This window comes from Callospermophilus lateralis, chromosome 10, assembly GCF_048772815.1.
Source record: "Callospermophilus lateralis isolate mCalLat2 chromosome 10, mCalLat2.hap1, whole genome shotgun sequence".
Lineage (NCBI taxonomy): Eukaryota > Metazoa > Chordata > Mammalia > Rodentia > Sciuridae > Callospermophilus > Callospermophilus lateralis.
Genome location: NC_135314.1, coordinates 3,138,024 through 3,161,676, shown reverse-complemented (window position 1 = coordinate 3,161,676; position 23,653 = coordinate 3,138,024). Strand labels below are relative to the sequence as shown.

Below are 23,653 nucleotides of genomic sequence, written 5' to 3'. Positions count from 1 at the left end.
TGACATGGAATCTCTTAGTTTTGTTAACTCTGGTATGATGGGATTCTTGTTGTCATAAGACACGCACTGAGATACTTAGGCAATGATGGCAAAAAACAGTCTATCTGTAACACACACACACACAGTACATTCTGTCTGCACACTCCTCTCTCTTCCAGAGAAAATAAAACAAATGGAAATTGACCAAATTACATTTCATGCTTATACAAACATGTCACAATGAATCCCACTATTATGTCTTATTATAATGCACCAATAAAAATTATTAAATAAAAATGAAAATAAACTTACAAAATAAAGCAAACAGGGCCTGATGCAGATAATTTCTATCTGGGTAAGGAGTATATATAGGAGTTTCTCTTACTATTTTTATAACTTATAAATTTAAAATTACATAAATCACCAAATTTTTTTTAAAAAACACTGAAAAACTGTAATGATGTTTTCTAGGATTAATCTGGCAAAAGGACCAGAAGCCAAGATGAAGAAGCCACCTCTGGCCAAAAGGTGTCCTTCTGGGCACAGCTAGTCCTGGCCTGATACCTTGAGGCCAAGTCCACATTGACATCTCAGAGGAGACCCCAGTGCAATCTGGTCACCATCTGAAGCCCCGCTACTTAGCGCCTATCTAAGACGGTGGTGCTTCACGGGAGAGAAGTGCCTCTTCTGTGCTGCACAGCCTAATAAATCCAGAAGCAATGGCAGGTTAGGAAAATCTTTTTCTCCAACATGACTGCAGGGCCTGAACTTGGGCCCCAGTCATCACCAGGATCACCTGCTCACCACAGGTCGACCACACAGGCACACCTCATGACGCCATGGGTTCAGTTCCAAACCAAAACAAAGAGATCACAGTCAAGCACGTCACCTTGATATACTTGGTTTTCCAGTGCATATAAAAGTTGTGGTTTTTCGTCCATCAAATAAGCAAGTGTACAATAGCATGGTCCAAAATATCTGTAGACTGTTATTAAAGATTCTTTATTGCTAAAGCATGCTAATAGTCACCTGAGCCTCTCGGGAGTCGCATCGTCCTGCTGGTAGAGGGTCTTGCCTCAGTGTTGATGGTGCCCGACTGACACCGGGGGCAGCTGCAGAAAGCTGGACGGCCTGGAAGTTACTCAGCACAAGAAGCGCTGAGGTCCACTGCATGCATTGGCTCTTCCTTTCAGGACAGGTCTCCTGTAGCGTGGGAGGCTGGGGACAGCACCGTGCCCACACTAGGACATTGGCAATCTGCTCTTCCAACCCCGAGGGTGCACTATTCTAAATCCTCAACCACATCACCTTGATCACAGCATCCTCCCAGAAGTCGGTTCCATCTCAAGAAACCATGCTCTTTGCCCATTCACCTGTGGAAGTGTCACTGTGAGGTGACAACCATCCAACCAGTCCTCAGGCTCCACTTCTCAGTCTGGGCCTCTTGCCGCGTGCACCGCCTGCGCAGTTCCTTCTCCACCGCCGTCCTGAGCCCCCCAAAGTCCCCGTGAGGGTCGGGATGAACTTCTTCCCGTTAGGGTCGGTCTCTTGCCCCCTCCCCTGACCACGAATGTTCTTACTGGCATCCGGAACGGGAACCCTCCAGGTTTTCAACTGCCCGGATCAGAGGAGGGATCACCAAGGGTACTCACAGCCCTAAGAACACGCTTCTTACACAAGAGGACGCGAAGTCAGAATGACTCCCAGTCCCCGGCTGCACAGGGGTGCTGGGCCAGCAGGCCTGGACACAACATGGGCCCCGTGTCCCTCTCCACCAGAGCTCTTGGGGACCAGGTATTTGGCCAATGAGCAGTGATATTTGAAAGAATCTTTTTTTCTGAGCAGCAGGTCTCAAGGTGGACTTAAAATGTCCACCGTGTTGGAAAAGAGAGGCCTGGCCTGTTGCTCCATTCCCAGAGCATGAGCTGGTGGATCCAGTGCTGTCCCAAGGGCCCTCCATTACAGGTGGTCAGTAAGCACTGGCCTCGACTTACATTCACCCGCTACATAGCCCCTGAGGAGAGTCAGCCTGTCCTTGGAAGCTTGGAAGCCAGGCCCAGACCCCTCTCAGCAGCCTCTTCCAACGCCGGCCTGTGTCCACACTGAGAGTCATCATTCAGTGCGGCAGATGGACGCATCTGTGCCATGTCACCATGCACCCACTATTTCCTAACCCTCTAGGCTGCCTCCAGGGGCGACCTGATCCCAGCTTCTTCTGCTGAGTCTTCACAGAACCGGAGAGAGCTGGGCCTGGCTCTGGATCAGCTTTAGGTACTGTCGTCGATCCAGACAGCTGGCCTCCAGGTGGGCAAGTGGCCTGTTTGGTTCCGCTCCACCTGCTTGTGCACTGTGGTGGCACTGTCATCTCCTGCATTCACAGCCTGGCTCACTGCTGCAGCAAGCTGCCTTGGGACCTGCTGGCTTGGGACAGGCCTCCCTCACTAGGCTCCATCACCTCCTCCTTTGATGTAAGCTGCTAGTCTTCCTGTCACTTGAACACCCGGACAAGGACATTGCAAGGTCATTTACTGGCCTTGTTTCAATACTGTTGTGTCTCAGGGACTAGGGAGGCCTGAGGAGGGGAGGGGGTAAGCATGGCGGTAGGTGGGGTCAGAGCCCACACCACACTTATCTATGGCTGACCTTCCTTTGACCTTCCTTCCCATATGGGGGCAGTTGGTGGAACCCTGGGGCCAAGCTGGAGGAAACAGTTCAAAGAATTGCAGCAGAGACTGCTTCAGAAACAAAAGATAATGGGAAGATTTATTTCAATTGCAAACCAACTAAACAAATGACTAAATAAGAAAGATTGACTGGCCTAACTGCCCACCCGCCACCTGCTGCAATCTGCACCCTCCCCCACTGGATCTCAGTCCTGCAGATCTGATTGTCGGCCTTCTTCTTCTTCAAAGCTCACATTTCCTGAGAAGGAAAGGGAAATCTGAGTGTATGGAAACAACCACCTGACACAATAAAAGCCACCTCCATGTCTCCAGGGGGCCCGAGCCAGGGCTGCCCTGCTGGGAGAGCAGGAGTGAGCGCTGCATCCAGGACGGGGCAGCCCTGCTGGGATCAGGAGGCAGCGGGAGCAGCCTTCTGTGGGAGGGCCCCCTGAGCTCACAGTGGGCCTTCTGCCCCTCCAGGTCCCTGGGCCTGGCCCAAGGACCACATAGTGGGAGGAGGGTGAGCCCACGCTCCGCCTGCGCATGGCTCCAGCTTCACGCTCGGGCTCCTCACCCTGGTGCCCCTCTCCCCGGTGCCCCTCTCCCTGATGCTCCCCACCCTGGCGCCCCTCTCCCTCGTGCCCCTCTCCCTCGTGCCCCTCTCCCTGGCGCCCCTCACCCTGGCGCCCCTCACCCTGGCGCCCCTCTCCCTGGCGCCCCTCACCGTCGCGCCCCTCACCCTGGCGCCCCTCTCCCTGGCGCCCCTCACCCTGGCGCCCCTCTCCCTGGCGCCCCTCTCCCTGGAGCCCCTCACCTTGGCGCCCCTCTCCCTGGTGCCCCTCACCCTGGTGCTCCTCTCCCTGGCGCTCCCCACCCTGGTGCCCCTGTCCCTGGTGCCCCTCTCCCTGGTGCCCCTCACCCTGGCGCTCCTCTCCCTGGTGCTCCTCTCCCTGGTGCCCCTCTCTCTGGTGCTCCCCACCCTGGCGCTCCTCACCCTGATGCTCCCCACCCTGGTGCTCCCCACCCTGGTGCTCCTTGATCCTCTCCCTGGTGCTCCCCACCCTCGTGCTCCTTACCCTGGTGCTCCTTGCTCATCACCCTCGTGCTCCCCACCCTCACGCTCCTCTCCCTGGTGCTCTCCACCCTGGCACTCCTTACCCTGGTGCTCCTCTCCCTGGTGCTCCTTGCTCCCCACCCTGGCGCTCCTTACCCTGGTGCTCCTTGATCCTCTCCCTAGTGCTCCCCACCCTTGCTCTCCTTACCCTGGTGCTCCTCACCCTGGTGCTCCTCTCCCTGGCGCTCCACACCCTCGCACTCCCCACCCTCGCGCCCCCCACCCTCATGCCCCCGCCCTCGCGCCCCTCACCCTGGTCCAGGTCGTAGCCGTACTCCCGGGCCTCCTCCGGGTAGATGTCTTGGTCTTCGCCTAATGGCCTCAACATCTCCATCTCGCCCTCATAACCCTCGGGCATATCCTGGGCTTCCTCCTCTGATTCTCCCCGGCCTGACACAAAGCAAGGGCCAGAAGGTGAGGACAGCGGGTAAAGAAGGTGACCAGTGGCCGGGAAGCTCCCTGGCGTGGGCCCTCCCTCCTCCTGAGAGCAGTCCTCGCTCTTCCAGGATCCCCCCACCCAGCTGCAGCCTGAGCCCGGCCCACACAGCACTCCCAGCCCCACTGCAGCCAATGGCTGGCGATGGACGTCTCCTTCTGAGGATCTGGATATGAATATTGAGAAAGAGGAACCTCTGTGCCTCGGGGCTGCTGAGCTGGTTGTGCAACAATTCAGTAGAGTCCAACCGCTAACCCCAGAGGGAAGAGAGTGCTGGCGAGACCGGCTGCGCCTGAGCTTGTCCGGTAAACTCACTGTCCATTTATCGGAACCAGTAACTAGCCAGTGCTGATCCAATGTTCTCTACTGAGTTGGCTCTCAACCCTAGCAAGGGGGGAGTCACCCGGTTAGAGCCCCCCTCACTTTCTGTGGCATGTGGACAAGATCCTGGGTGACACTGTGGTGGGGGGAGTGCTGCCTGAATCTTCCTTCAGGAAGGAACTGTCACCAGCACCCTCAGTCACCCGGCCAACATGCACACGCCGTGCTGCCCTGACGCCTGGGGTCACAGGAACCCGGGCAGCTGAGGCCTGCACGTTTGTGGGATGCTCCTCCGTCCCCTGATCCCGTCTTCTCCGCCTTCTCTCCCTGAGGGTAGCTGATCCCCAGTGATCACCCTGACCATGTCCTCACACCACACTGGCCCATAGGCCACATCCCAGAAGGCCCACCACACAGGTGAGCAGGATGCGCGGCCCCCACAGACTGGGGCTCCGCACCTTCGATTCCGACCACCTCTTCCTGTCCCGGCCCCTCAGTGGGGGGCTGCTCCTCAGCGAGGGTCGGTGTCCACAGGGCCAAGTCTGTGATTTTGGTAGCTTTCCACTTTGGGACAATAGTTATTAATGTCTCCTCTTCTTCCTCCTCTTCTATTCTTTCCTATTTTAAGTACAAAAATGTAAAATTCACCCACACTTATATAACCTTGGTTTGAAACATTAAAAGCAAAGAAAGAAAGGACAGGTTCTGAATTGTTAGCGCCTTTTTGTGACCCTCCTCCATGGTCAGACCAAACTCCCGCCACCCCCGGCATGAGGTGAGAAGGAAGACCAAGCAGTGCTGCTTCCCTCCAGGCCCCGTGAGCTCCCAGGCCCGGCGTCCCAGCTGTTGGCAGGAACTAGGGGACAGCCCAGGCTGCAAGTCCCCTCCAACCTCGATGCTGGCTCTGATGTATTTATATAAACAACAGAAAGAACATCAGCATCAGACAAGCCCCGAGAGTGACAAGAGGCGTAAACATGGAAGTCCTAATGTCAACAATTCTGGGCAATAGCATTCCAGGAAAGCGAAACGAGAGATCAGCATCTCTAAACATGGAGCGTTTTGTAACAACGTGTAATTCCAACAATTGTTGGCAGCCCACATATGTCAATTTTGACAAGCATATTTGTCTACTTCTCAGTTCTGTAATTATCACAAAATTTCAAAAAGCTGAGCATCGACCCTATAAATGTGGCAGTCTCACTGTCGCACAGATGGTAATACCTGTGGAAAGAGCAACACTCGTCTTCCTCTGAGTCGCTCAGAAATAAATCACTCTACTTGGATCCAAAGTGTCTGAGTTCCATCACCAGGAAGGGGACACGGGTGCTCCAGGACCACAGGGCTCAACCTGACCTGCAGCAGAGCCGCCCGGAAAGCTCCTTGAAACCCAGACTGCGGGTCCACCTGCAGAGTCCAGGCCCACATTCAGCAGCCTGGGTGGTGGCCTCCGGGCGCACTGACACTGACACTCCTGGTCCAGGGTCCCCACTCTGGGAACCTCCCCAGGGGCAGTGGCCCCCCACGCACCAGCACATCCTCCACCAGGATCCCAAGCTCCTGCCTCCCGCTGCTGGGAGGCCACAGTGGCAACTGCTGCTCATAACTGAGTCCCTCCCAAGGAACAGCCTCCTCCAGAAATGCTGCAGAGCTGGGGGGCCCACACCACCATCCACGGCAGCAGACACCTGCTGCCGGGTCCCTGCTGCCCTTCAGCAAATATCGAGGAACCATCCCAGCTTCAGAGCTCCCCAGGTCACCTGCGAGTTCCTTTCCGCTTCTGCCCAACCTGCTTCCCTCACTCCCTCTCAAAGCAGCGACCCCAGAGCTCCGATAAAACTTGCATGCACAGCCCAGACTCCTGGATTCTGTCTCCTTGGTGTGATGGACTAAATTATTGCCTCCATCCCAAAACAAAAACTTCTGTTGTTTAATTTCTGGTGTTTAATTCAGCCGGTTTGTGGTATTTTGTTAAAGCGGCAAACTAAAACTGGCAAACTAACACACTCAGGAACCTGGTGCAAGGCATATCATTTCAGAGGAAGGAATGGAGGGAGGGAGGGAGGGAGGGAAGATCATTTAGAAAGAACCACTAAACACAGGACTTTTGTTAGAAGGGGGGGGGGATTTATCTAAAGTGGTTAATAACAAAAAAGATCAAAACTTAAAAGCATGTCACTTTGTCCCCAAGAAGGCCCTAGAGGAGCCATGGACAAGTCTGCACCACAGGCACCAGGGGGTGGACAGAAGTGCGGGGCAGCTGCTTGCGGTACTGCGGTCCACCGGAGACCTCCAGCAGTGTGGCCCACATGCACAAGCCCAGTGCCCTGCTCTCTACCACCAAAATCCCCTTGAGGTTTTCTATTCTATGAATTTGTTTTTCAAACTGTGATTCACAGTCTGCTAAACTAATTTAATGACCCGGAGGGGTTGCAACAAATGTTTTAGATTTGGGGGGCCATTATAGTGTGTAATGGTCAATTTGAATTGTCAACTTGACTGGATTAAGAGATGCCAAGGATGAGTAAGACCGTGGATGCATCCGTGAGGGTGTGTCTAGGAGTGATTGGCGTGTGGGTCAGCCAACTGAAATGGAGACCCTCCCTAAGTGTGGGCAGCACCGCCCAATAGGATGGTGGCTTGGATGGAATAAATGGTGGAAGAACAAGGGAGAGGAGCAGATGCGAGCTCCATTCTTCTTGAACGGGTCCTTGATTGCTGAGGATCCTCTGAGGATATCAGACTTTCCCTTCACTCTTCCAAAGCAAACTCTGCCAGTGATTCTCCAGGAGGCTTAGTTCACAGACAAGTAGCACCATTGATCCCTCCTGTTCTGGGGCTCCAGCCGCTTGGACTGCACAGCTACTGGTTCTCCCCACCCTCCAGCCTGCAGCCTAATAAGTCCCCCTGCTATAATCATCCTTCCTATTGATTCTGTCCCTCTAGAGAACCCTGACCACTCAGCAGGTGCCCGTCCTGCCTTGGCAGCGTGAAGGCAGCGTAGGCAGTGTCCGTGGGCCAGCGGCTGGGTTCTAGTACCAATAAATCTATTTGCAAAAACAAGAGGCAGGCCCCTCTCCCAGGACTGGGCAGAGGGAAATGGCGCAGCTGGTGTAGGAAGCATCCAGCAGCCCCTCAGAAACCTAAGCAGCAGGACACCATGCTGCCCAGCAGTGCCCCCCAGGTAACACCCCAAGACTGGAAAAGGCACTTGGACGGGGCCTGGTACACCCGTTCACAGCAGCATCCTTCCCCATCGCCACAAGCAGAAGCCGATGACGACCATCAACAGAAGCATGGATGAGCCCGTCCTACAAGGCAATGAACGTTACTCTGTCACAAAACGGAAGGAGAGTCTGACATTGGCCACAATGCGACTGACCCTGGAGGACAACACTACGTTCTTTGTCAAGTGAATAAGCTGGGCACAGGAGGACAAAGACTGTGTGAGTCCATTTGTATACACTATCTAGAAAGAGCACATTCATGGCACAGAAAGCAGGTTCAGTGCCACTGGGGAAGCGGGAGGGGTGACAGGGTATCGTTGCCAGGCGGTCATTTTCCACTGGGACGGTGGACAAGGCCCAGAGCGTGTCCTTAGTGCCACTGAACTGTGCGCTTTGAAATGGCCAAACGCAGGCAGGTGTGTGGTCCAGCCACATGGCAGGCTGAGGCAGAAGGGCCACTGGAGCAGAAGTTGGAGGCCAGCCAGGACAACACGGTGACATTCTGTCTCAAAAAACATGGTGAGCTGGGGTGTCACCCAGTGGTAGAGCATTTGCCTACAACATCCAAGGCCTTGGGTTCAAACCCCAGCACCGCAAAAAAATAAAATATAATATAAGCAAGTTTTGTTTTACAGATCTATACAAACACGTTACACCCACAATTTTATTTTATTTTATTTTATTTCGGTACCAGGAATTGACACCAGGGGAGCTACACCACTGAACCATATCCCCTGGCCTTTTTAAAATTTTTATTTTAAGACAGGGTCTCACCAAGTTACTCAGGGCCTAACTTGCAGAGGTTGGCCTCAAACTCACGATCCTCCTCCTCATCCTCCCTGTCATTGGGATTACAAGTGTCCCAACGCACCTGGCTAAATCCAGGACTTCATTAAAAGGACAGGAGGTGGGCCAGGCTTGTCCCGTGGGCTGTGAGTGCTTCAGCTGATTTACCAGCTCCTATGCAGGGGACATGGCCCGCTCCTGGGGGAAGAGGACAGCTAGGCTTTCTGTGTCACGGTCCTTGGCACCCATGGCAGCCTGTTTACAAGGAGGTCTCGGGGTGAGCACTGCTTCCTGGTGGTGCTCCCCGAGGAGCAATGGAATGAGGAGCGCGTGTCAATGCCCCTTAGATGTTCTTGACCTCGTTTTTCTCATCAGTCTGAAATACGGGCTTCTGATAACTGGTGCCAGGAGGGCCCCACTTGGCTGTTTCTCCGCACCGCCCCTGGTGGCTACCCGTGGAATCACAGTAGGACTACAGGCTGATTGCTTACCAGTGGGGGCAACATGCTAGATTCACAACCAGGTTCTTTTGGGGGACAGGTGGGAGGTGTCCAACCCCGGGGAGCCTAGCAAATGTACCAAATGTGTCACCATCGTGTTGAACAATGAGGCTGATGGCTTTTCCGACTGTGTGTCGTGGCCACATTCAAACATAATTGCAGCTTGCTAGAGAAGCACACGGTGGGACAACACGTCCCACTCCCCTCCACTTCTCCCAGATGCAGATGGCTTGTGGAAGCCACCTTAGATTGAGGGGGGCACCCGGGGTCCCTGAAGAGACCGTGCTCAGGGTGGTGAGGCCTCCGTTTTAGCCTGTTGATTTCTGGTTAGCCAGGACCTGACCCTGGCTGGTGGCTCTTAGCTGCATCAGAGGGGATCCAAAGCAAAACAGCAGGACACGCAGCTAAGAGGAAGGTTTGGGTGAGACCACAGAAGATTCTGGTCACTGAAAGGAGGTGGACAACTACTCTGTAGACCACAGAGGACAGTGGGTTGTTTGGGGGAACCGAGTAGCCATAGCCAGAGAGAGGTACAGGAAGGGCAGCATCCCAGCAGAGGAGTCAGGCCAACAGCAGGTCCTCTGGAGACCATGCAGTCCCTGGCCACTCAGGGGACAGCTAGGAGGGCCTGAGCATCCACTAGCCATGGCAGGTGAAGGGGCAAAGATGCCTTCAATTGTAGCATCTGAGAGAGTTTAAGGAGAAAAATGAGAAAGTCAGGTTTGAAAATTATCTGAACACTGAACACAAAAACTGGTTCTGAATTCAGTCAGGATTTAAGCTGGGGCCTGCAGAAGGTAAAGGAAGGACATTCCCTACAGATGACGTCAGGCAGGAGCCCTGAGCAGTGCCAAGCAGAGCCCTCAGTGAGCAAGGGTGACCTGCCTTCATCTCCTGAGCACCTTAAGGTGGTGGACAAGAGTCAGGGCGACACAGTCCCCATGGGTGATACAGCTGAGAGAGGCGGCAGCCCGCCTGACCCACAGTTTCACTTTCCACGGTTTCAGCTGCCCACAGTCCACCTGGTCTGAAAACATCACATGGAGCACTCAAGAAATAAACCACTAGTAAGTTTTAAACTGAACATCGTCCTGAGTAGTGTGATGGAATCTCATGCAACAGTCGCACCCTGCTGCACCTGGGACCACACTGTCCCTTCGTCCATGGTATCCAGCCTGTATATGCTACCTACCCATCACTGACTCAGTAGCTGTCTAGATGACCCGATTGTCTATCATGGTCGCACAGTGTTCAAGTGACTCTTACTTAAAAATGGCCCCAAATCACAGAAATATCCAAATGCTGGCAATTTGGATAGGTTTAAGAAAAACTGCAAAGTGCTTCCTTTAAGGGAAAAAGTTCAAGTTCTCAATAAGAAAAGAAAAAAATAATATGTCAAGGTCACTGAGCTCTGTAGTGCAACAAGGTCTGTGTGTGGAGACTGAGCAACATCCACATGACTGTATACAGACTCATGCCATGCTTGCTATATTTCATTTCTGGCCATGCTAACCTCTTGCTTTATAAATAAAACTTGACGGTAACCGTGTACATCCAGGGAATAGTTCAGTGTATACAGACTCCACACCTTCCATAGTTTCAGGTATTCACTGGGGGCATGGATCAGAGCCCCTCAGATGGGAGACACCACGCACTGGTATGGTGGTTGAACCCAGAATTCAGTTCTCCAGCTCTCTTCAAGAAAGAAAATATGTGCATATGGGAGAGTGTGCTTACAATCTATTTTTAGATCATTAGGAAAGGGAACATAGGAACTTCAGAGTTCCTATGTAAAAAGAAAACAAAAGCACAATTCAACACTTTTTTCCAGGCTCAGTCTCTTTTGAAAAATTCAGAACTTCTCACAGTGAGAATGATATCAGTAAATAAGCAAGTCCAAGGCTCAAAACTAGCACCATAGTCAGGAAATTTCACTAAGTTGCCAATTAGGCACAGGCACCACTCAGACATTAATAATGGCAGGGATGAAACCATCACCCCCAACACACACCGGTACCTAGATGCCTCATGATGATGATATTATCTGGATCATTTAATGTTCACCAGGGAACATCAATTTAGTATTAATATCAATGCTAAATACTGGAAAGGAAAGAAAAAATCATTTACCAACCAGGCTTTAAAAGATTCAAGGTGCACACCCAACACGTGAACAAATACCAGACAAATCGTGGTGGCACTGGTGACAGATTTTCATTGTCCTTCTGGTACCTAACACTGTCCAGAACTCTCCAACTCAGGACTAGCTGGTTCCTCTTCATAAAACCCAGGTCTGGACTTGCACAACTGTGAAATGACGCTCAGCACCTCCAGTGGCTGAGTCCCACCCGAGCTCACGCAGACCAAGAAGAGCTGGCACAGCGCCCCTCACAGATCACCCTGAGCAGCAGGGTCCCCGTCACTCCCAGCCCTTCCTCTGAGCCACCCTTCCACTCACCGTGTCCGTCAGACGATACTCCCCATGCTGCTCACAGCCGATGTCAAACACGTACTTTCCAGGGCCGACAGGCTACGAGCAAAGAGAACCCCAAAGCACATCACTCTCGAGGCACGACACCCAGCACAGAGCCCACCCCACACCACGTCCCCGGGCCGGTCCAGCAGGATTGCCACGTATGTGTCCTGCTAGTCATTGTGTAAAACTTCAGCCACATTTTACTACTTTATAAAAGTGACCTATTCATACCTACAGCTTTGATGAGTCTGACCACAGGCAAACTCCCGAGAGGGCCGCTGCCCACGTGCTGACACCTCCTCTGTGACCCCATTAAAACACCACAACACTGCAATGGGACTCCATCCGTGCCCTAGAAAGACCTCCCGCCACAGGGCAGCCGTCAGTCTGGCTGTCCTCCACCTGAGGGAGGGAACCCCTTGGCTCGGTGACCACTGCTGACACCTGCTGTGCCAGGGTCTTCCTCGGACACAGGGAGGACAGTAGGCCGCTCTGAGGTACACCCTTAGGCACATCTCCAGAAGTGAGCTCCCGGACTAGAACATGCATGTGTGCTGACCAGAATGAGGCTTGGATGATTTTCATTTCCACAGAGTGAGTCTCCCAGTCCTCCAACTCTTGTTCTTCCTAAACATTAACATTTTGTTCTATCTTTATGGTTTTTATGTAACAATTGGAAATCTCATAATTCTGAGTCATACTTTTTAGGTTATTAGCATGATTTTTAGATTAAGTTTTTGATTGTATAAATGGGTTACCATGATTTCACATTGGTATGTTTTGGGTTATGATCAAATGAGAGTAGTTAACATTTCTATCTCCTCAAACAATCTTTTACATCTTCAATTAACAGGTAATGATCATACGTGTTTACGGGGACTGTTTAAATCACATGGAGGAACGTGCTTTATATATCAAAAGTTGAGAATATCCTAACCCCCTTTGTCATTCATCGCCTATATTTTCTTTTTACTATTTTCTATTTATAAAGGATTGTTCTTATGAATTGAACTCTACTAAGCTTTTTTAAATGATCTGATCACTAAAGCCTCTTCCTGGTTCCTGGGAAGCACCCACCTCTGTGGCTGAGGGAACCTGAACACCTTCTTTCCCATGTGGCCACCCAGTTGTCCCAGGCCACTTCCTGACGCCACCCGTCAATCCCTCATCAATTTGAAATGAAGCCACACCAAGAACTCGAGTGCAGTGTCCCCTGGGACCTGCCTCAGACTCCCTGTGCCTCTGTATCTCTACCCGGGTCACAAGGACATGAATGGGCCATTTTCTGAGAAACACAAACCATCACTAATACTGTGAAAAATGCCTCAGCTCACTAGTGCCCAGGGAGATGCATGGAGCAACAGGACCTCTGCCCCTGACAATGGCCAATGCTGGTGAGAAGGTGCGTGCTCCTGCTGCTGGAACTACCGCCTGGGGCCGGTCAGCAGAACCACTGCGGTGGGAAAGCTCAGCACTCCGTGGCCCAGCCTCCGTGCTCTATGGTAAAGGTGAGAGCAGAGGGGCCTTCCTCGCCGGCCAGCCAGAAACGGCTGGGGGTTTGATTCCACCCTCCCTTCCCAGGTCCCCGAGTGCCACTTGTGACCTGAAGATCCCCTAACTGGAGGACAAAGCCTGCATTTTTACTCTAGTTTCTCAGATCAGCCTCATCTAGCTTACTGATTCTTCCAGATCAATGCTTAGGGCACAATGACCTGCGAAGGACAAGCGGGCTTTCAGAGCCTGAGGGGAACCCACTCGTTAGCCAAAGGCCCCGGCGCCAACTCCAGCCCATCCATTTGCTCAGCAAACGCTCTCGGAGGGAGTTTCTACTCTGGATCTGGTCGAAGCCACCACAGTGCCCAGGTGGCAGGTTCTGAGCTCCTCGGGGTTCCTTTGCACCCTGTGAAAGCCAGCTCTCTGCGAGCAGAAACGGCCCAACAGGAGGCCTCCAGAGCCAGGCGGGCACTCTGGCCAGCCTGCAACCCCCGCCCCGCCCTGGGGGGTGGTCTGGCCTGCAGCAGGAGAAGGCAGCTCAGGGGTCTTCCTCCCCAGGGCTGCAGCACCACCCCTCCCAGGGGAAACAGAGCCAAAGCATCCACAGACTGAATCCAGGAAATAAAGACTTGATGCCTGACTTACCAGGAAGCAGGGACACATAGAACCAGAGGGTAGGACGTCGTGTCATAAAGACACACAGGGCTCTGCTGGAGGATGAGGGGACAGCTACTGAGGCAGAGAAGCAGGCCAGTGTCCCCCCGCCCCGCCCACCCCCTGCCCTCTGGGCGTCAGCGGGCTGGAGACACAGCGGTCCACCCTGTGTTTTCGGTATTTTCCATTCCATCCCACTTGCAGGGGTAGGGAAGGGGCGACTGCCCAGCTCATCATCAGAGCTCCCTTCCCACAGACTTACGTTTTTGTTCATGAACTTGCCCTGGTACCTGTGGTTCAGGTGAACCAGCTCGGCCGCGCCCTCCTGCTGTCCATTCACCCAGGTGCCGACGTACTTACTGCCCGTGTCTGCGTAGAAGTAGGTGCCTTGCCCGTGCCTGGTTAAGACAAGGGTCCAGTGCATCACCTCACCTCCTGAAAGAACTTCCAGGTTCACGGCTGACCGTGAAATCACGGACGGCCTAGATGAAGGCCACCTCACAAGCCATTTGGGGCCAAACAGAGGATGCCTGGGGTTCCGCACCTCCCACAGGCCATTAAGATACACACTTGGAAGTGGACTTTGGTCACGACTTTGCTGACAAACCCTAGCAACTGAACACATCTGTCACCGTGTTCCTATTTCAGAATAAGCCCTAAGGCCAAGGGCAGACCAACCTTTGGTGAGCGAACCAGTCCCCGGTGTAGGTATCGTTATTAACGTAGTAGTACACGCCATGGCCGTGCCTCTGGTCGTCCGCCCACTCCCCTGCAAGGGACAACACAAAAGCAGGCCCAGGTGAGAAGCAGGGAATCATGCCCTGGGCCCCTTCCAAGGCCCCCAGCCAGGCGCTCAGGAAATTCCACAGAAGAGAGAGTCTGAACCCCAGGGTGAAGGCGTAGGGCCTCCCCTGACTTCCTCTGAGCCCTCTCCCTGCGCCACTGGCATGTGGTGGCTGAGCCTTTTGGAGAGCAGCTAAGAGAGAGCTGGGTTGGGTTCACTGGGCAGGTCTGCTGTGGTGTGTGCCCGTGGGCCACAGTCACCCCCGGCACCTACAGGCAGGGGCATGGCAAGATCCAGCCAAGCTTGTCTGGCCTGCTGCCGGAGATCCTGATGCCAGGCTCCGTTCTTTGCCCTCGGCATCCAGCGGCAAGTCCGTTGAGCTCAGGGGTCTAGCCTCGGCACTCACCAGCTTCCCTCCTCCACCCACCGAGCCTCCAGACTCAGAGGGTCCTCTGTGCCCCCTTCCCTGGCCTGCTGGCCTTGCCCACTCACCTCCACACTTGCCTTCCTAATTACCTGAAGACTGGATGGGAAATAAAGAAATTGGCAATGACATCGCAGGCTCACAACCCAGCCCTGCAGTGAGGACTAGAGCAAAGAGTGCTTGTGCTGGAGAAGTGAGAAGGCTTGTGGCTCACACGGCCACCTCCCCAGGGGTGGGGGGTGGGGCTGGGGGGCTTAGTGTCAGCATGTGCCTAGCCCGCACCAGGCCCTGGGTTCAGTCCCCAGCACTGTGAGAACAGAAAAAGAAAAAACTGACCTATCACCAATAACAAATCATTAAGCTGAACAGAGCTTCCCTAGACTATGAGAACTCAACAGCTAAGTCTGATAAATATGTTCATCAATGAGAAAAGACGAAATCAACCTTCTATTATCTCTACAGAAATATCACAAAATCGTTTTCTTATGGAGAGGTACTCAGAAAGTATTAGATGACCATGGTGGGAAAGCTGGTCTCCACGTGTCAGATATTAATTTATAAAAATTACTGGCAGGAAGCCCTGGGTTCGATTCCCAGTACCATAAAAACAATTAAAAACCTCAGTTACCCGTGGACTGTGTTGTGGTGCTATTTTTAAATGTTTGACGTATCCTTATTTCTCATTAGCAGTAGAAATCCACTTCTGTACCAACTTTACATCCTTTTTCTTAAGGTAATGAGGGCCCCCAAACTTGGATAAGCTCCTGGCTGGCAGGAACGCTGGACACACACCCACGTGGAGGTAAGAGCCCAGGGTGTGCCTAGAAGATGCCAGTCACCCACAAGGTGTGTTTCCAGGAAAGACCCGAAGTCTGTCCACAGAAGGCACTGCTACACGTTCTTCAATCCCTTTAGAATTTGTCCAGCAACAACAGTGTCCTGAGCACTTTCTGAAGAACATGTTCTGATGACACTGTCTTGGAGGAGTGTGCACCAGCTTGGGGACAGAGGCTGGCCTGTGTGCCATCCATAGAAGGCGGACAGCAGCAGAGCCCACTTCCTGAAAAGCAGCTCAGAAAAGGGTGGGCTTACCAAGGCCAGGTTCCCAGATGTGATGTTGGGCAGGTTCCCAGATGAGCAAAGCGGGGCAGAGTCAAACATTTAAGAAATCCGCGAAACAACACATTAGGTACCTGAGGTAGCCGGGAGGACATACAGCATGTGCAGATGTCCCAGAGGAGCGGCCTGCATCTTAAGGGACAATAATGTGCCTGGATTTGCAGCATCGACTGATTTCTGTGATGGCGATAGTCCTGCTGTGGCCAATTTCAAGCTACATATAGAAGTGCAGAATTGGCTTCTGTGAGCCATTGGGGGCCGTAGGGAAGACACCTCAGCTGGAACAGTTACATCACTTGGTTTCTTCCCAGCAAAAGACTGGGACAAAATGACTACATCTCCCTTCTCTTGAGCATGTGAGCTGGGATCCAGGATAGCGCCATAAGAAAAATGTACTACATATTTTGCACACATTTTTAAGAAGTTAGAGAGGCCAATTAAATTATAAAAGACACTAAATTTTATGCCAATGGGTCTGATGAGTAAAATCTTTTTTAAGTCCTACTCAAAGTCAGAGACTCTACCCAGGGCAATAAGCCCTGTACAACTGAGCAGGCAGTGTGGAGAAAGGTCACCTGCTGGGGCGTCTGGAGTGGCCATGAGCCAAGTGAACGACATTCAGAAACTTCATTAATGCTGCTTTAATTATGCATTTCACTCTTTTCAAAGTCCTCCTTTCACGGACCCTCTACTTCCTCATCATTCTGGATCTGGCAACAGAAGTTTTATAATTATATTTCTCTTCAGGAGTAGCCCCTACAGTTGGTTGCCTGGTTGGGGTTGGGCCTTCCTCTAGGAGAGCAGGGGGTCAGATGCCAACCCCGCCATTGTCACCAGGGCTCCCAGTCTGGCATTCTGGGGATTAGAGACTATTTAAAAAGAAAAGCTCCCACACGAAGCTCTCCTGTCCTCTGAGATGCTGGTAAGCCAGATCCCAACACTGCAGGCCCAGCCAGCCAGAGAAGGAACTAGCATTTACGCAGCATCAGCATGCCAGACTCAGGCTGGCCTCGTGCACTTGGTATATGCAGAAACCGACGTGGCCTGCCGGACGCAGAGACCACGTGCATTGCCCAAGTCGCAGTGGAAGCCCCAGAGAATGGAACTCCGGCACATCCAGTTCCAATGCCATGACTCTCCTCTGCAAGTCCCCTCTCCTGGAGTCCAGGCTCACTGCCCCTCAGAGCTTCCAGCCAGGCCACCATGAAGCCATCGCAGCGCGTGTCTCTCCAGTTTCACTGTGAAACTGCACTTTCTTCAGTTCTGTTTGGCAGGCAACAAGACAGCATGCAGTAGTGACGCCCCTTCCCCTTTCAAGCCTCACAGGTTGAACCAGCCTCATCCCCAAACTCCAAAATGGACAGAGGTGGTCCAAGGGCCTCTCTGACATGTGGTATCCGTCCACCCCTGCAATCTCATCTCCCACCACCCCTGGGCACCTGAGCCCAGGAACACCTCCCAGCTCATCTCCTGCAGCTCTGGATCCGCACACCTCCTCAGTGCCCTCCTCAGACCCGTCTGAGCCGCAGGGAGGCCAGTCCTGGGCCTTAGGCTGCATGGTCCTGAGGCTGAGCACACTGCCCTGCAGGTAGCCATCCTGCCATTAGATGGCAGTTAGCCCAAGTACACTGCATGGATCATTCAGTCACAGTTAGACTTGGTGATTAGAAGATCTTTGACTTACTGAGCCCACAATATCACAACTTCTGACTTGAGATTCCATTACTGTCTTCGTGAAATGAGACACTTATTTAAGCGTTAGTCAGAGAAGAAATCTCTGGGCAGTGACTACATCTCATGCCCCTAGGTTATAAGACCATCTGGACCCTTCCATTCTCACCCTGTGTACCTCTTCATCTGACGCTTTATCTGTCTCCTTTGGAATAACCTTTATAATCACCCAGTAACAGTAAAGTTTTTCCATGAATTTTGTGAGTCATTAAATCAAATCACCAAATATGAGGAAGGGGTCACAGGAAGCCATGATTAGCCATTAAAGTGGACAGAAGAGTGGGTCGCCTGGCATCTGAATAGGAAGCAGCCTTGTAGGGCTGCGGGTGACACTAACTCACTCTGGGCAGTCAGTGCAAGCATTGGGCGGAACCCTGGGGAGCCCAGCTGTCAGCAGAGCTGGAGACGGCTTGGGCTTGGTATGGAAACCCATGCACTTGGTGTCCTGAGTTTTCCTTTAGTTAGTTAGTTAATCTCCATATTAAAAGTTCCTGCAAAGGCTTATTCTGAGTATTTTTTTATTTACTGTTTATGTTGTCTGAATTGTATCAGCATTCACACTAAAATTAAGAGGCAAGATTGAGATTGGGCTCATAAGGAATTGGAAAGAATTAAATTAAGCCCTAAAGTGTTTAAAGTTCATATAAAAAGCAGATGGTGCTCATGCTGGAGCGGGCTTCTAAGATTTAGGGAACAACCCAACACAAGCTCCACCTCTAGTGGGACAGGCACATACCCTCTCCAGCTTGGCTCAGAACCGACAGCATCCCCTTTCTATAATCACCACTTTTCCTTGCTTTATCTAGGACAGGACAGGTATGGTTTGGATAAGTGTCCCCAAAGGCCGTGTGTTGAAGGCGTGGCCCCTGGCCTGTGGCACTATTGGGAAGTGGTGGGCCCTTTAAGAGTGGGGCCTAGTGGAAGGAAGTTAGGTCACAGCAGCGTGCCCTTGATGGGGACATTGGCACCCAGTCCCTGCCTGTCTCCCTTCACCTCCTGGCTGCCATGAGGTAAGAGATTTGCTTCACTGGTCACTCCACCATGATTCACAGCCTCAGCACAAACTCAAAAGCAATGTGTCCAAATGACCATGGACTAAAACCACGAGCCAAAAGAAAGCCCTCCTCCTTTTCCAATGATGGTCTCAGGATTGTGTCGGGGGGCAGAGAGCTACCCACACAGGAGCATAGCTGCACGTGAAGGACACAGTGCCTCAATAAGACGTGATGCTGTCACCTCGTCATGTCGTGGTCTTTGCCAGCGGTCACTGGGCAGAGCTCCCTGTGCTCCCATGTGCTAATGCCGTCCTCAGGCTGCAGGCCAGGAGGCCAAGGCAGGAAAGCCAAAGCCACCGTGCAACATCACCTGTCATCACCACACTCCAAGGTTGGGATCTTTTGGAAATCTGATGACAAGCAGATAACTTTATCCAGGGGGAAGGGACAGGACACAGAATTTTGCATTCAGTTCCCAAAGGTTCACAGCCTACTCCCCACCTGCTCTCTGCCAGGTCTGCCATATGACTGTTGCAATCACACTAGAGGATGTGGTGCAGAAGGGCAGCGATGAGGTCCCTAGAAATAAGGTGGCACAGTCATCTGTGACATAATGTCAGCATGTGAGGAATGTTGGCAGACAGGAGCTCCACTTAGCAGTCAGCCCCCTCGATGAAGGGAACCATGGGGTCTGAAGAAACCATGTGTCCATCAGAAGAGGGGCCGTCAGGAATGGAAAACAGCAAGGACTTCAGGGGACGAATGCTACAGAGCACCTGGAGCCATGGAGCCCTGTGACACCTGTGGCCTGTGCTCCCAGTCCCCAGGCCTCAGAAGGGCGTGGGCTGGCAACAGGGAGAGTCAAATTTCCACTGCAGGCTCACTAGTTAGTCCGGCGGTTAGTTACAAGGCTTTCTGACTGCTGGGCCAACCCTGTGAAAACAGGAACACTATTTGTGCTTACTGACTGATAACATGAAGAACAGTAGGCTTTCTGTATACTACAGTACCCACAGATGAGTTCAAAGATAGAAATAAAAAGGCAAAACTAAGAACCTCTGCAAATCAGAATGTGATTGTGATAACATTTACCTTCGTATCTGGACCCATCAGGATATATAAACGTGCCTTGACCATGCTTTTTATTTTTAATATATTCTCCCATGTATCGGGCACCATTTTTAAATTTGTAGATCCCCTGAAATACATCGATTGTATAATTGATATCATTCCTGAATTTCATATTCATTAATAATCAGTAGGGAAAACCACCCGCCTAAGTCACTGATTCTGACCTGGCCATGTCTTTTACCAAATTCATAGTTCCCCTCATAGGTGTCGCCATTGGGCAGTCTCGCCTTCCCGTGTCCATGCCGTTCACCTGCCTCATTCCGATCCCCTTCATATTCCTGGGTAAAAGAAATTAAGAGAATTACAGGTAATATTCATTACATGCCAAGCATTTTGTACATATTGTGCCAATGAATCCTCCCAAACCTCGGCATATATTTAGTTACTCCATCATGCAGGTGACGCGGGTGACCAAGCCTGCTGTGAAGCAGCACTGGTCCAGGGTCACACAGCTAGGGCATCGGCGCAGGTGGGAGCCTCCCTTCCCCCGACACCGGAGCATGCAGTGTGTTGCGCTGGTCGACCAGTGTGTGCTCTGCTCTTTATGGGAATATGCTTCTGCAGTAGCACAGGCAGCTGGGGCAGGTCTGCAGCTGCAGACACCTCCCTCTTCACATCACCCAATAATCCAGCACTAAAAAAGCAAATGTCCCAAGAGAAGTCAATCTTCCTTCAAATGGCACCTAGAGTATCTGAAGAGAACTTTGCCCTGCAAGGAAATTCTGACAGCAGGGAGGAGGGTGGGAGGGTGCTGGGAGTACAGGGGGCTTTACCTACTGTGTTCTAACTCAGCAAAATTTATCCGCTTTTCAAACTCCTTATCACAAGACTAAGAGTCAAACACTCATAGCCTAAGTTGAAATAATTGAGTAGCTGTCTAAAAGTAAATTGGGCTGGAGGTGTAGTGTAGTGGTAGAGTGCTTGCCTAGTGTGCATGAGGCTGTGGGTTTGATCTCCAGCACCAAAAACAAAAGGTATTGTGTGCCTGTAATCCCAGCAGCTACAGGTGCATAGGTAGGAAGATGCCAGACCCTGTCTCAACAAAAATAAATAAATAAATAAACACAAGCTTGTAATTCCCCTATTTTTCCTATCCTTCATAAAATAAACATTCCATAACACTTACTACATGAGTGGGGAGTGCATATAATGACATGGTGGAAGCAGTATAACTTAGCCTGGGAAGCTGACAGCATCATCTGCAGAACTTAAATATAAACTGCAATATTTATTTAAAAATTAAGAAATAAAAAAAATCTTTAAAACCATGGAACTGGCTTTTGTCTCAATGTGCTACAAGTACAGACATAGTACAATGAGGACTTCAGAAACAAGCCACCCCCTAATTCTTGACCTTTTCTAGTAGTGCTTAGCCCTACTAATTCTTGCCAAAAATAAAAATTTGTGACCTTATATATTTGTTTCAGGATTAGCCTCAATCAAAACATACAAAGGTCCATCTCCCATCCAAGAGGACTCCTACTACACCCAATACTGAGTTGCTAAGTGGCTCATCAAGAGAAATTCTCTAAGGTGACCCCAAATACAATCTGAACTTAAAAATATGGACACTGAATGGTTACAAATACAAATCAATAGAGCCATTTGAGGATACAAACTAGAGAGCTTTCTAGACAGGAATTGTAGGTTGGATCTTCCCAGAAGCACACCTTGAATAAGCTACTTTTTTTAAGTACTTACACTAGAAACCTAAGGCAGAGTAGGGAGAATAGACAGGAGAGAGGAAGCAGCTAAGCAAGGAAGGAATTTCAGGTAAAGTATCAGCCTCAAACTCATTGCCCAGAGGACTCTGGAGCCTGGATTTCACTGCAGCTTGTTCTGCCTGTTGCACTAGCTAGTGGGGGTGTGAATCCCAGGCACTGGTTCTTCAAACTGGCCAGGTGGCTCCAGGCATAGAAGTGCTAGCTTTGAGCAGCAAGTCAGGCAGAAGCTGGGACATTGGTGCCCAGAGCTAAAAGTGTGAGCAGGCACCAGTAGCATTACAGAAGAGGTGCTAGATTTCTTCGTTGATTCTGGAACTCTTAACTCTGTATCTGCAGACATAGAAGCCAAGGTTCCCAACCTGGCAGCAGAGAGGGGTCTTTTCCTGACTTAGGGAAGAACAATGTGCCCACACAAGCCCAAGCCCAAGTCACTTCAGTGGACCTGTATACCTTACCTCCTCTCTGCCTGCCTAAATGAGAGAATAATTCCAACGACCCTGGTCAGCTCAGAGGAAACGGGAAAGTAAGGGCCTGCGTGGTGATGCCTCTGGCCCCTCCTGAGCGCAGGGCCTCTCAGCACCTCTTGGAGGCTGCCAGGAAGCAGCCTTCCTCCACTACGTCACCCCTGCGGGGTCAAAGCTCAGTTAAGAGAAATGACTTATTCAAGGGCGACGCCGCAGCTTGGGATGATCCGGTCATCTAAGGACATGCCTCCACGGTGGTTAGCACAAGGAGAAGGAAATTCCAAAGCCCCGGGCCTGGAAATCTTCGCCTTTAACGGGAGGCGGGATGGGAGTGGGGAGCGCGAGGGGAGGTGGAAACCAGACGTCACGGCGCTTCACCTCTCGCCGTCCGGGACGCAGCGCCGCCCGGGAGGCCCGCGAGGTCGTGCCGCCGGCTGGGGCTGCGGCTCGGCGCTGCTGTCGCCCGCCTGGGCTGCCGCGCCCGACCCCGGAGGCCCCGCCACCGCGCCCTCGGAAGCCCTTCCTGCCGGAGCTCACCCCGATGTCGTTCTCTCCCTCCTCCTCCAGCTCCTCCGAGCCCAGGTCCGACATGGCCTCGACTCAGCCCGGATCCCCGCCGCCGCGTCGCTAGCCCGCAGGTACCCGCCACCCTCACTGGCGCGTCCGGCGTCGCCATGGAGACGCGCCCCCCACCCTCCCCCAGGCCGGGGAGGGGCGGGGCGAGAGTTGCGGGGAGGAGCCGGGGCAGCCTGCGGGCCACCCTAGCAACGGGAGGGCGCCTCGGCCCATCGCCGCCCACGAGGGGTGGGGCGGTGCCCGAGGGGCCGAGGGGCTGGGCGGGCGCGCGGCAGCCGGGAAACCGCCCTGGCAACGGGAGGGCGCCTCCACCAATCGCCACCCGCGAAGAGGAAGGGGCGCGGCGGGGCCGTGCCGGAAGGCGCGGGGTGGAGCCTCGAGCGACCCCGGCGTGGTCCTAGCAGCGCGGAGGCGCCGGCACCAATCGCTTCCCGGGAAGAGGAAGGGGGCGGGTCCGGGGCGAGCCTGGTACCTGGGCGTCTCACCTGGTCTCAGCGTACCTGGTCCCGGTACCTGCTGTCCTGGACGCCGCAAGGATTCACCTGGGAGCTGGGCCCCAGGAGGAAGGGCTCCCGGGCACTGTGCAGCTCTCGAGCTACCCCACCTCGCGGCCTCTCGTGTCTTCCCAGGATGCCACCTCCTTCTTACCTTTCCAAGCTCTTCTGCCCCTTGGATGTTCGTGGTCCCCAAAGATGTGTGCGCCACGGTCTTTTTCTCTCCCCTCTAGGGGAATCTGTTCTGGCCTCAGCAGCTGCGCCTCCACACTGACATCCGCCGGTTGAACACCCCTCCCCGACCCCGCCATCAGCCCACTCCTGGCCACTCTCAGGTGTCCTACACCCAGCTCCATTCCCGTCCTCTGGCTGCCGGCACCTCCACTCACACAGCCACCTGATACATTCAGTCGCCAAGGTCCCTGGATCTCCTTCCTCTGCTGTCACCCAGACTCAGGCCTCCCTACTCTCCCACCAAGTCAGTCTCTCTGCCTCCTGTCTTTGGTCTCTTACCAACTTCACACGCCTCCTGTGCTCAAAACCCAAGTACAGACAGTCTCA

The 23,653-nt window shown here is 52.7% G+C and overlaps 2 protein-coding genes across 5 annotated transcripts in view; one reads left to right on the top strand and one right to left on the bottom strand.

The window, feature by feature from the left end:
* Nucleotides 1-2,833: 2,833 nt before the first annotated feature.
* Rsph1 (radial spoke head component 1) lies at nucleotides 2,834-22,709 on the bottom strand. Of its 3 annotated transcripts, XM_076867451.2 has the most exons (9): nucleotides 22,560-22,709; nucleotides 19,999-20,112; nucleotides 19,796-19,901; nucleotides 14,329-14,419; nucleotides 13,913-14,048; nucleotides 11,485-11,556; nucleotides 4,972-5,131; nucleotides 4,009-4,146; nucleotides 2,834-2,901 (listed from the first exon to the last, which is right to left on the bottom strand). In XM_076867451.2, the coding sequence occupies exons 1-9, from the start codon at nucleotides 22,611-22,613 to the stop codon at nucleotides 2,849-2,851; spliced, it is 924 nt and encodes a 307-aa protein (XP_076723566.1). In that variant the 5' UTR covers nucleotides 22,614-22,709; the 3' UTR covers nucleotides 2,834-2,848. The 3 variants fall into 3 exon arrangements, with proteins under 3 accessions (XP_076723566.1, XP_076723567.2, XP_076723568.2); XM_076867452.2 differs by lacking the exon at nucleotides 19,796-19,901 and having other exon boundaries at nucleotides 13,913-14,019; XM_076867453.2 differs by lacking the exon at nucleotides 22,560-22,709 and having other exon boundaries at nucleotides 13,913-14,019; nucleotides 19,999-20,097.
* The window catches only part of Slc37a1 (solute carrier family 37 member 1), a 64,520-nt gene continuing 63,299 nt past the window's right edge, over nucleotides 22,433-23,653 (top strand). For both annotated transcript variants that reach the window (XM_076867450.2, XM_076867449.2), the window contains exon 1: nucleotides 22,433-22,660. The gene's annotated coding sequence lies outside the window, so the exon portion shown is untranslated. The remainder of the gene's footprint in view (nucleotides 22,661-23,653) is intronic.

Coding starts and splice junctions, on each gene's coding strand:
- Rsph1 (XM_076867451.2), bottom strand. CDS start 22,613: ATGTCGGACCTGGGCTCGGAGGAGCTGGAGGAGGAGGGAGAGAACGAC. Junction 11,557..13,912: donor GCAAGTTCATGAACAAAAAC/GTAAGTCTGTGG, acceptor CTTTGCTCGTAG/CCTGTCGGCCCTGGAAAGTA. Junction 2,902..4,008: donor CGGCTACGACCTGGACCAGG/GTGAGGGGCGCG, acceptor TTTCCTTCTCAG/GAAATGTGAGCTTTGAAGAA.